The 13,026-nt window shown below is 34.4% G+C and overlaps 1 protein-coding gene across 1 annotated transcript; it reads left to right on the top strand.

Annotated features, from left to right (window-relative positions):
- LOC104786904 (superoxide dismutase [Cu-Zn] 2, chloroplastic) lies at positions 3,383-5,339 on the top strand (the record flags this gene model as incomplete). The annotated part of the gene is given in 8 exon segments (XM_010512375.2): positions 3,383-3,648; positions 4,031-4,092; positions 4,186-4,225; positions 4,328-4,423; positions 4,523-4,554; positions 4,643-4,718; positions 4,903-4,956; positions 5,107-5,339. Coding segments are annotated over 8 exon segments (651 nt in total). The 3' UTR covers positions 5,133-5,339.

The following is a 13,026-nucleotide window of genomic DNA, read 5'->3' as shown; positions in this document are numbered from 1 at the left end:
TTCATTTGTTTGAGGAGGTTGCATGTGCTAAAGAACTCTTTGACAGCCGCGATGAAGTCATGACCGATTATATCCCAAGAGGCTCTATAGAACTCTCCAGTGTATCCATCCGGTCCTGGGGTCTTGTTAGTCGGTAAGGAGAAGAGAACTTGCTTGATTTCAGCATCCGAGACTTCAACTGTAAGTGAGTCAGAGAGAGTTTGGTTCAACCTGAAAGGCATGAATTCCCTAAGGTGGACAAGCTCTGTTGGGGAGAGGGTAGAGGAAGCTCCTCCCAGAAGGTCCTCGTAATAGGACACACAATGCTGCTTAACATCCTCCATATTGCTTAACCGCTGCCCCTGAGAATCCATCAGGTAGTGAATCTGGTTCTTGGCTCTCCTGTTTGCCACAATTCTATGGAAGTAGGCTGTGTTAAGATCCCCACACTGAAACCACTTAATCCTAGCCCTTTTGGTGCAAGAATTTCTCCTCTGCCTTAGCGAGAGTTATCCACTTTTTATGAGCCAGTTTCTTTGCAGCGCTACTGCAGGGGAAGGATTAGCCAAGAGAGTAGACTGACAATGCATGAGCTGCTCTTGTGCTTCCTTGGTTCGAGACTCCAAATCCGAAAAGTGTTCTCTATTGAGGTCTCGAATGATGTTTTTCAGAGCCTTCAACTTCTTGACCAGACAATATTGAGTTGAGCCTTGATGATGTGCTGTGTGCCAAAACATCAGAAGCCTCGGAAGTAAATCCTCATGCTGAAGGAGGTAGTGAGATATCATAAAGTGTCTGCGACCTCGCTGCCTCGTGTCAAGATCAATTGTTGCGGGTGAGTGATCTGAAAAATCAGGTTCAGCAAAGTGTGCATATGACAGAGGGAACTTGGCCATCCATTCATCATTGATAAGAATTCTATCCAACTTCTTTGCAATAGGATTCTGCTCCTGATTGTTCCACCAGGTGAACTTGTTTCCTCGAATGGAGAGATCTTGGAGATTAGCATAGAGAAGACAGTCTCTAAATTCCTCCATTCCCTTCCTGACTCGAGTACCTCCCGCAGAATGCACTGAAGGATTAAGGGTTTGATTGAAATCCTCCATCACTGTCCAAGGCCGAGAATTGATGGATGGGTCTCTGGAGAGCGTGCAAATCCCCTCCCATAATTGCTGTCTCCCATAGCGACAGTTGACCGCATACACAAAGGAGACAATGACTTCCCTGTCTTCATTTGGTAGAGTAACTATGCAAGTTATCATCTGTGACGATTTGTAATGAATAAGGAGTTTCACTGATTGATCCCATAAAACTCAGATTCTACCTAGCTCTACAAACTCATAATTTGCTTCAAAATTCCAACCAAGAAAGGTGGACTGAACATACTTAGTCGACTTATGCTGCTTAACACGAGTCTCAATAACACTGCCAAAAACCGGCTTGTACTGCCGTAGCCATTTCTGGAAACTTCTCCTCTTTACACTATAGTTAAAACCTCTTACGTTCCAACAAAAAATGTCGACTCTTGTCATTATCTAGATGATTTGGGGGGTGAGCTCTTCCTTGTGGAAGTGTGCTCGAAACATCTTTCCTTCTTAGACAGAACACAAATGAAGTTAGCATTATCAGCTGGGTTATCATCTTCTTCAGATGGAGAGTCCAAAGAAGAGGATTCCTCTACAGGCTCAAATTCTGAAGAGGAAGGAGCTGAGGATGAGGAGCTCTTAGCAGTCGAAGGCTTTTTGGAGAGCTTTGAGGATTTGGAGAGCTTTGGGGTTTTGGAGGAGTTGTCCAATTCGAGAGACAGTTCTAGCGTGCCTGACTTGGGGTGAGAGGAGGGAAGCTTTGGGGGAGGGATTTCTTCAGCTTCAGCTTCAGTTCCAGAGAGTTTTCTTCCTCTCTCTTTGCGTCTCCTACTCGGGTTCTTCCTTTTGAGCCCTTCTTTGGAAGGTCTCTTTGAACGAGGACAGTCTTCACTCAAATGAACCGTTGAGTTGCACCGGGTACAGAGAATTGGGGCTGAAAAAGGCAATGTTTGATAGTATGTCCAATGCCCTGGCAGAAATCGCAAGTCGGGGGGAGCCAAGGGCTTGACACTTCAATTCTAGAAATCTCTCCTGATTCGAACTAGACATTAACTGCTTCCGGCAGTGGTTTGGTGATATCCACTATCGTGAAGACTTTAGCCACCTCCAGGTCAGTTAGGTTGAGAGTTGCTGGATGACAAAAGACTGGATGACCAATCATACCTCCTGCCACATGTTCAAGCGCTTCTTCAGAGAAGAATTGGGGGGGGGGGAACTCCTCTGAATTCCAGCCAAACAGGAGCTTCAGTGAGTTCAGGCATTACTGGGGAGAAACCTGGTTTCCAATCCGCAACAAACATTGATTGGCCTTCAATGTGCCACACTCTTTGGGCTAATAACACTCGTCGCCTGGTTTCTTCATTCGGAATACAGATGAGGATCAATTTTGGCCCCTGCTTTGAGATGGTGATATCTCTTTTCTTCCGGCTCCAGATGCCATTAAGGATGGCAAAGAGTGCACCCTTGGAGGGTAGGTTGCTGTGGGATTGACCGATGATGAAGTCTTTCCATCTGTTCTGGTTCCTTGCTATCACCGCGTTTGGAATTTTGACACATAGTTTCCCGGTTTCAAGAGAGTAAGGAGAGCCCTTCTTTTCCATCTTACCAGAGGATCCAATTAGCATTTGTTTCCAGTTAGGGAGAACAGGAGTCGAAGCCGCCACTGGAACTGAAGGAGGGTCCGAGATCTGGGTTCTCGAACCACTCGAAGTTGTTGGGCTGCCCATATGGGTTACCGGTTTTGCCAGTCTAGGACCAGTCACAGAGAAGTCCTTTGAAGAGGCAGTACCAAGGAGTACTGTTGGAATTGGAGGAGGACAAGAAAGAGAGATGGAAGCATAGGGATCAGCCGATTTCTCAGCCTGTCGAGGGAGAGGCGCAGATGAGGCAGAAGACGAAGGTTTGCGAAGGGATTCTTCTTTTTGGTCATTTAAACAGAGGGGGAGGTTGCCGCCGCCGAAATCGGCAACGGTAGTTGGAAAGGAATTAGAATTTTCAAATTTGCCTTTTTCTTTGTATATAACAAGCGATCTATAAAATTATTAGTTTTGCTAAAAAGATATTAATTTTTCAATCAAAAAGTAAGCAATAAAGTGAAAAAGGAAACGTGTGAGACACTAATAAGTTTAATCAAATTGTAAGTCCTAAAGTTGGTAAGATGCACTTAAATTAAAAAAAACAAGTTATATTTTTGTGTGGGCCGAATTGAGAAACCAAAATAATAAGAGAAAAACCTCATCTCTCAATCACAAATTCACAACACTATTTGCCCACTCACTTCTTCCAAACGTCAAAGAAAAAAACACAGCAGCCAGAGCCATGGCTGCCAACACCATCCTCGCATTCTCATCTCCTTCTCGTCTTCTCATTCCTCACTCATCCAACCCTTCTTCAAGTCTTCGTTCCTCTTTCCGCGGTGCCTCTCTTAACAACAACCTTAACCGTCGTCCCCAATCCGTTTCCTTCTCCGCCAGAGCTCCTTCGAAAGCGTTGACAGTTGTTTCCGCCGCGAAGAAGGCTGTTGCAGTGCTTAAGGGTACCTCCGATGTCGAAGGAGTTGTTACTCTTACCCAAGATGACTCAGGTCCCCTCCTCTCTCTCTGATTCCTTTTGAGTCTCTCTCTCTCTCTCTCAATTGCTCAAAGTTTTTATTTTTCTCATCTGGGTTCCAATTTGATTGAGGTTTGTGGGCATCATTAGGTCATTCCTTAGTGCTTAATCTTCTCAAAGTTTCATACTTTTCACATCTGATTCTGCTCTGTTTTGTTTGGTTCTCACTACTCTGTATATAACAAAAAGGGATTAGCTTTAGCGTCTTTACATTAAAAAAAGGCAACTCCTTTTTGATACAATGGTTCTGTTAAGTTTATACAAAGTAATCTAATAGCTGTGATAAGATTGGTTTTGTTGCTAGATTTTGACTATGTAGTTTGTGTAAGTGAATGGTTGTTAAAATGGGAATGCAGGTCCTACAACTGTGAATGTTCGTATCACTGGTCTCACTCCAGGGCCTCATGGATTTCACCTCGTAAGTGTGTCCTTCCTCAGATGAATGAATCATGTTTTCTTATTCTATAGCTATATATAGTGGTGTAGTTATGTCTTCTGTTTGATTTTACAGCATGAGTTTGGTGATACAACAAATGGTTGCATCTCAACAGGTTCTTACCAATACTAATAATACCAATGGCAGATTCATTTGATTACCAATATCAGGATTTGTGTTGTAAATTGATATATATCAATGTGTTATATTCTCGTAGGACCACATTTCAACCCTAATAAAATGACACACGGAGCTCCTGAAGACGAGTGCCGTCATGCGGGTGACCTGGGAAACATAATTGCCAATGCCGATGGTATTTAACATCCTCGATTCGAAACTCCTATATGTTATGGCTGCTATCTTTGATGATTTAAAAACTTTCTTGAACTAAGTAATGTATTTGTAACAACAGGTGTGGCAGAAACAACAATCGTGGACAATCAGGTTGGTGTTGTCTTCCTTTTTAAACTATTTTGCCTCTCGTATATTGTCTTATAAGAAGCTTTTGTTTACTGTGAAATCATTTGTGCAGATTCCTCTGACTGGTCCTAATTGTGTTGTTGGAAGAGCCTTCGTGGTTCACGAGCTTAAGGATGACCTTGGAAAGGGTAAACTGTTATACTTCTGATTCTCGTTTACATCAATTTGACACTGCTCGCACATTTCTTGTGCCCTGTGAACATTTTGCTGCTCCTTGGGTTTAGTAAAAGGGTGTCACTTTCTAAGTTTATAAAAGTCTTTAAAGCCAAGTTGTGATCTGATTACATCTCTTTGTTGATATGACGAATATAGGTGGACATGAGCTTAGTCTGACCACAGGAAACGCAGGCGGTAGATTGGCATGCGGTATGGTTAAACTTCCGATCCCTTTATATTAGGCTGTGGTTGTTTCAAACGCCAACAACTGGTTTCATTTGAAGAAAACACACTGTATTAAACGGCAAATTTAGTCTCTTTATATCGGTATCCTCATGAGTTATGCTGGTTCTTTCGCAGGTGTGATTGGCTTGACGCCGCTCTAAGTCTGAGCTAAGTAAGTACTCTTATGTCTACTGTTGAATAAGATGTCAGAATCTTAGCAAATAATGTTTGGCTGAATAAAAACTTTTGATGTTTTATGTTCACTGCATCAGTTTCTCTTTTCGGATTTGTGATAGCGATGTGTTACTTTTGTTTTAAAGCTGCGTTTGATCGGTTTTAGTATATTGTTTTGGTGGTTTGATTTAGCATCCTTTTTTATTCAGTTCAACACTTTCGAAATGATCCATGCGTATTGATTTAGTGTATTTAGATAAAGTGACTTTAACATTAGTTTTAAAGAAGCTGATGATGATAAGCATAATTTTCTCAATACCTTGTTATTGTAACAAACTGAACTGAAACACGTGAAGAAAGTGACTAAACAAAGATAGGTGTGAAGTGTATCATCTTAAGCTACATGGATTTGACTATGTGAGTGATGTAAATTGGTGAACAGTGCAATAAGAAAAGTCTTTTAAATGGTAAAGAGTTGTTTGAACTACAGAACATGTGAGTTGTTAAGTGTTGACTATTAAAATTAAATGATAAAGTTGTTAGCTGATATTAAAATTCTAGTATTTATTTATTGCGATTGTAATTGTGATTTTTAGAGTTTGTAGTCAAATGGTTAACCTCTAATTCGGTTATGCACATGTGACTCCTTTGGACTCAGAATTGTTTGGTTTAAGCATGTGATTTCATCACAAAATTGAGATTTTGTAGTAAAAATAAATTCTATCACAAAGTTGGGATTATATATTTTGACTTTTGATCAAAGAATTATTTTTGACATGCTCAGAAAACATAAAGATAATTCATAATTTAATTATAAAGCAAGAGAAATGTTAATTTGAATGTATAAGTACAAACCAAAATTCGACCCAAAAGTGGACTAATAAAATGATTCTGAATGGATGGATTGTACCTCTATAAACTAGTTTTTCCATTACAAACAATATGTTGTGCCAATAATAAACCAAATGAATAAAAGATCTTTTGATTTTGATCAATAATATTTCTGAATCTGAATAATGGAACTGTTTAATATAACTCGAGATTTTACATAAATTTGCTATGAAAAAAAACATGGAAAATTGTAGAAAATTGTGTAACCATTGATTTTTTTTTTCTATCCGACAGCTTATCAATTAAAGCCACTGTCGGTAAATAATAATTATAAAATAATTTTATGTTTTGGTTAAAGCTTATAAAATCGCTTTTTAAAATCATCATAGTTACCTAAGTATTTACATTGAAGAAGCCTACTCGAACCATTGTGAACCATAAAGAAAGAATAGCAATTCTATGTTTGATCACATATCCCAAAGATTATAGTGAGAAAAAAAAAGATATAACATGGCTTTGAGTTAATTGAATTTTGTTCAATCTCATAGGTGAATTATTAAACTCATTTGATTTACTCAGCATTGAGCATTTTCTTCCGCAACCCATATTTGTGTTTCAATCTATAATTTTATTTTTTGTATATACACAAAAACATTGTTAAAATAAATAATTATAAAGATGTAGTAAGAGCAGGATCAGCTTACCCACTTGGTTGGTCCAATTTGTATGCGTCTTCCGAACCGTCTGTCTGTTACTTCAACTACCTTATTAATAAAATATGAATATGTTCATGTTATATTTTAAGTTTGCTTTCGCAAAATTTTCCACTGTCAACTTGTGAATATGATAATTTCATTAATAAAGTCATCTACAAAAAAAAAAAATTGTGACGTTGTTCAACTTACTAATAACAATTATTGAATTATGCAATTTCTATCTATAAGTTGAAGTCCTTACTCTGGCATAGTATCTATAGCTATCATCCCATGATTGTTTTTTCCGACACAAATGATGTGACTTCTATTTATGGGGTTCAAGAATTTCAGATGATCAGATTTGTTGGTCTGAAATTTTCCAAATGGAACACTTACAAAATCTTGCAGTTTTCTGATTTGTTACACAATCATTGATGAGTTCATTAGATTTTCAAAACACAAATCAAGTTAATCACCGTAGAGATAATTACTATCTCAGTATATCTATTACTATACCGTTTTATGAACAAAATACTATATGAAGAACCGAATATTCAACCAGATCCCAAGTCTTGGTTGGCAATGTCCAATTTTATCACTAAACTGTGTATCACAAAATCAGAACCAAACCGCAAAGCCCTTAAACACAAAGTGGTTACAACCGGCTTAAATGGTTAGGTTAACCAAGACAAACTTTAAGTAGGAGAAATATAGTTCTAGCTAATTTTGACAGCTACATAACATGAGTTATACACATGCATATAATGTATATTTCAAATGTACACACACACACACAATCATATGTATTTTATACTAACACTCAAGACTCACCAAGTAGACGTTGAGCCATAATTTTTTGCTTGGATTTTAGTTGCATTACATTATCCTCTTTATCTTTATTTTTTAATCTTTTAAGTTATATATATCTTTCTGTTATTGATATTTGGTGTCAAGTATATAAAGACACATATATATTAGGTTCTGATTATGATGTGTTTCTTATCTTTCAAGGACTATACAAATTGATTGATGGATAAGTAACTATCTTACTATTTCAACTATATTATTCAAAAGAATATAATTTTAAAAAGTTCTGGAAAAGACTTAGACGATATGATCAAGATGCTTATCCCTTGTAGTAGTGGTAGATTAACTATTCGAAGATAAAACTCACTAAGATACTTTTTAACTGGTATGAGCAATCTATTTCAACTCTAGATAGAACTAGAAGATATGTCTATTGAATCTTGTTATATTGTACTTTTTTGTTCAACACAATTTTTAGTTTGAAAAAACAATAACAGTTTACAAAAACTTATACAGATTATAGATTAAAGAATATATAAATGAATAATGGGCAATAGCACGAATAAAGTCGAAAGACATAAATGAAACAGCTAGTTAGGAAGAGAAAGGAAGTGTGTGGTGAAGTGGAGTGAGTAAGAAGTAAGAGAGTGAGGTGTAGTTGTAGTGTTGAAGTGTGGTGAGGTGTTGTGTTGTGTCTATCCACTCCTTTTTGGACAAAAACTTCTTTTTATATATTATGTCGTAAAGCCCCACCACCACTCTCTCTTCTCTACTATTTGGTATGCCACCCATTTTCTCACCTTATATTTATATATATTTTATATATATATAAAGAACTTGCCTTCTTTTTCACATACATGCATGTATATGTTTTGTTGTGTGTCGATATTTTTTAGTCACGTTTAAAAAGTAGAAGTTGAAACAAATTTTTGAACTTTTAGTTGTTATAAGTAAAAATTAAAAACCGCACTAACCAAAGTGTAAGTATGAAGAATCACTAAGTTGTGCGTAGACTAATTCGGATGCTTTTGAAAATGAACAAATTGACTTAACTATAGTTCAAATATGGTAATCTCTCTAAAGTTCACCATATTTAGATATGCAATTAAGTGAGTTACACCGGATCTTAATATTCTTTGATTAAAACCTAACACATCTTAACAAAAAGTGAAAGCTATATGCTTTTGACAAATCAAGCAATGGTATTTTTAGGTGACTTTACATCTTTCTACAAAAATATTTATCATTAGGTTAATTAATAAATGATTTAATATTGTGAATGTAAAAGATATATTAGTATAATGGGAGTTGTAGAGGAAAACAACAACCTGCAAGTGAAGTAAAGCAAGCGAAAGAGTGGGTTGGATCCGGTTTTGTAGAAACAAGATCTTCTCTGGTTAATCCTAACTTGGAAGCTATGTCACATGTAATGCCAGAGACTCATACCCACCAATTATAATTAGATAAAACAATTTTAAAATAACAAAAAGAGGAGTTGGCATGTAGAAATAACGTTCAAATTAACCGATGTACATATTTGTTTGAACGTATATTGTCATTTTAATCTGAAAATTACTTAATTCGTCCTTTAAAACTTTTGTAGTGTTATATATTTCGTATAAATTTCTACCGTATAGAACATATAATGAGTCGCTTAATTTCGTTTAAACGGTCTAAATAACGCTTCCTTGTGGCCAAAAAGCAGTATTAAGTCTACAAATTAGTTTTTTTAGGTAGTATTAATTAAGCATTTAAAATGCTATTTTCCCCGAAAAATACCATTTATTCAAGATATAGTATTTAAAACAATGGTTGGAAATTTGGAATGAGTTGTGTAATTGGTGGTACAACTAAAGATGCGGCGGCGGTGCATCTGAACCCTTACGTGCCTCACACTTCCTTCTCCTTTGTCTTCTTACGCTAAGTATTTCTTTCTTTCTCTCTCTCTCTTTGCTAACTTACATTTTTTCTTGTACTAACTTCTACATCGAACCTGTTTACGTCATATTTATGTGTGTTTATTTGCTTTTTATTCTCATATTTTAAATATAATGGTGAGTTCAAACGTCTACGTGTCATTTACAAATTTTATAAATGAAAATTTGTACTAATAATTCTTAAGTTGCACCATAAACATATACGTATTTCTAGCTATTTAGTAATGTTGTATATGTACTATATTCCAGTTGAAAATAAATAAACTGACTCATATCTCTTAGTATGAAGGATTTTTTTTTCTCACATTATAATGTTTAATAACTCCAATTACGAAATATCTAATTGTATACACAATTGGTTCAAGTATATGTATATATTAATTACAAATTACAAAGTATCTTCACACAGCAAGCAAGAAGCAGGAATCACAAATCAAATGTCCTTTAGGACTTTCTATCTATGGTGGCTCCCAACTTATGTTGCTTCTTACAAAAACAATATGTTTCTTTTTGGTTAATGTTTATTACAACAAAATAGATATAAAAATTTTCTTTTGATAAACGTAAAAGAATACCAATTTAGTAATTTTCAGGCTCTACGTTTGTTTTCTATAGAAAAACATCGTGAATTTGTCAAGCTACGTACCACCATAAGCTTGGCCACAAGCTTGGGTTAAGATCTTTGAACTCATGTGTCACTTGGTGTTGTCTTTGTTTTGTTTTTCTCCTTTTTCTTTGCCAGCACTTCTTGTGGTTAATTATACAAAAAAAAAGGTTGTAGAGATCTATAACTAAATTTAATTGTAAAATTATTTATAACATTTCAGAAAAGAAACTACCTAAAATGGTGGATGACAAATTTATTTTAAACAAAGTTAAAAATAAAAATAATAATAAATAGGATAATAATTTATGTTTAGGAAAATATGACGCGGTGAGTAAAAAATTAGTAGCTTTTAGCCACACACATCTGTTGGTGTCGTTGCTTTACGCAACATCATGCATCTCTTCTTCTATTGTTTACTTATTTTTTTATATACTTTTCTTCTTCTTCTTATTTATGATTAGCAACCAAATCATTTCAATTATTTCCTCATTATCATATCGGAACGCATATAAGTATAAATCATACAATTGTGTATCGTTGTGACTGTAAAATTGAAACTGATATCATTAGTTTTGTTAGGACCACTAAATATATATTGATTTGTATATGAAATATCCATGTGTGAGTGTATCTATTAAAAATTTTCTGTAAAGGATGTGAGGGCCACTTTAAGTACAAGACAATAAGGTTTGGAATAGCCCAACGTGATTAAGAGTAACTTCCTCCAATCATTTCATCGTGTTATAGAATTATTGCGCCTAATCAAATTTTATTAATAAAAATACCTAGGTCTCTTTTTTATATATAGCTGAACGGTAGCATTTATTTGGTACTATCAAAATTAAAATTTAATATTTGCGGCTATAGAAAGAGTAAATATCAATGAAAGATCGTAATCATTTAATTGGTATAAGTTGGTATATTCCAGTGGCAAGTGGTAACACTTTAGTTGCATACACACACATCAATACAAAAAACAAACATGGGTATGTATAGTCCATAGTGGCATACTTATTATATAGAAGGCAGCGATCCCTATGTAAAGTCAAAATGTTGCATGAAATTAGCAAAATATTCCGGTGAAGGAAAGAAGTGATGGGGTTTTGTGTATGTAACATACTTGCATCCCACACATAACCTTTCCTTAGCCCAAACATTATGTTATTTATATCCACTTGAGATATAATTTTTATCTTTATCTTATCTAAAAGATTTAGGCTAAATAAATATGTCTTATTTGCAACAAAAATATATCTCAGTCATGATTGGAGAAAATATTATTTAATATCCCTTTGATATAAGTTTCATTTTGATAGTTTTTCAAGTGAACAAATTTTTATTATTATTCCCTTTCAAATAAATTGAATTTTGCATTTATTTTTTATATATATTTTTTTATGAATTTGTAGTAGGGACAACTGTGTTTTTCCTAGTCAAAATCTATATTAAATCTCAAAACAATATTTATTGTGAAAAATTATAAGGGATTATTATGGATTTTGCCACTTTTCACTCTAATTTTTTTGAATCTGCCATTTTCTTCAAATATTTTAGATTTGCCACTTTTAATCACTTTAAAATCTATACATTTGTGAAATTTTTTTTTTGTTAAAAAACATACTTCATAACAAATACTAAACCCAACAAAAAAATGGAACCAAAAAACCCCAAATTTAATGTGTAAAATTGTGTTTAAAAATCTTGAAAAATGTCAAATCCATAAGATTTTAGCCAAAATGGCAAAATCCATAAATACCACTAAAAAAGTGGCAAAATCCATAATAATCTCAAAATTATAAGACTACCAAATTGTTGTGGAATGGTGCAAGTGATATGTACATCATAAAAACATTTAGGAGATGTCAAAATTATTTTTGTATTTATCTTCTTTTACCTTGAGAAGGATTTTGTGGGGTTGTTTAGCCACTATGTCTTGTACCTTATGCATATATATGGGTTCAACCCTCAATTTCCCATTGTGAGACTTTAGAAAGTATGATGACAAAAATGTCTAATTTTGCTGGAGTATATTATTTTAACCTAGCTAGTGTTGTCTAGTTGATTTAAAAAATTATTTTGTGGTACCTAAAAATCATAATTTTCTGTCTTTTATCAATAAGATATTTTTGTAGAATGCAAACTTCTTAATAGTAAAGAACTAGTTTCAGAAACTCTAAAGAATAAAATGTTTAACTGTTTACAGGTAAATCGCAAATATATTATACTCCGTAATTGTATTATATCGTAGAGACAAACCATTATTGTAAAATACACTATCTTTTGTAAACTTACTAATTCTAAAATGTGTATTATATTTTAATGTTCTGTAATTTTATAGACTAACAATCTGAAGTATTAATTTTGAAATTCTCTCTATAGACTACTTATTCTAAAATCTATAGATCATTATTATTTTTTATGTGTTATACAATATGGAATTTATTTGACCTGCATGTAGTTAGTTGTCACTTACCCATACCGTACACAAAAGTATGTAATCCCAACTAGACACAAAAAAATGAGAAATTGTTCTAAGTGTTAATTTTATTTTATTAATGTGGTCTCTAATTAAGTTGTTCATCTCAATAAGCCCATTTTACTGGCAACTGTTTCAAGTCTTAAGATAAAGTAGATAACCAATTGATCACTAGCTTTCAACCCTCTCTACATCTAAACAAATGTTAATTAAGTTGTTAATATAAAAAAAAAAAGAGAAAAAATAATTAAAAGTCGTGGTGTTGTCTCTTCACATTAACAAAGACTATGCTTACAATTGTTTTTAGCCTAACATGCCACCGATGAATGCACCTAATCCTATAAACACCGGCCACTGCATGTCGCCTCCTAATTATGAACCATGTATGTCTGTGAATCATTATTTCCTTTGATAACCTTACAGGAGTATTCTAAAGTCGTCACAACCATTAATAATATGTAATACTTATATACTATATTCTTTTTATTTGCTGTCGTGAACATTTTTATCTTTAGTTCTATCCCATTT

This window comes from Camelina sativa, chromosome 5 (assembly GCF_000633955.1).
Source record: "Camelina sativa cultivar DH55 chromosome 5, Cs, whole genome shotgun sequence".
NCBI classification, from domain to species: Eukaryota; Viridiplantae; Streptophyta; class Magnoliopsida; order Brassicales; family Brassicaceae; genus Camelina; species Camelina sativa.
This window is presented reverse-complemented; position numbering and strand designations above follow the sequence as displayed.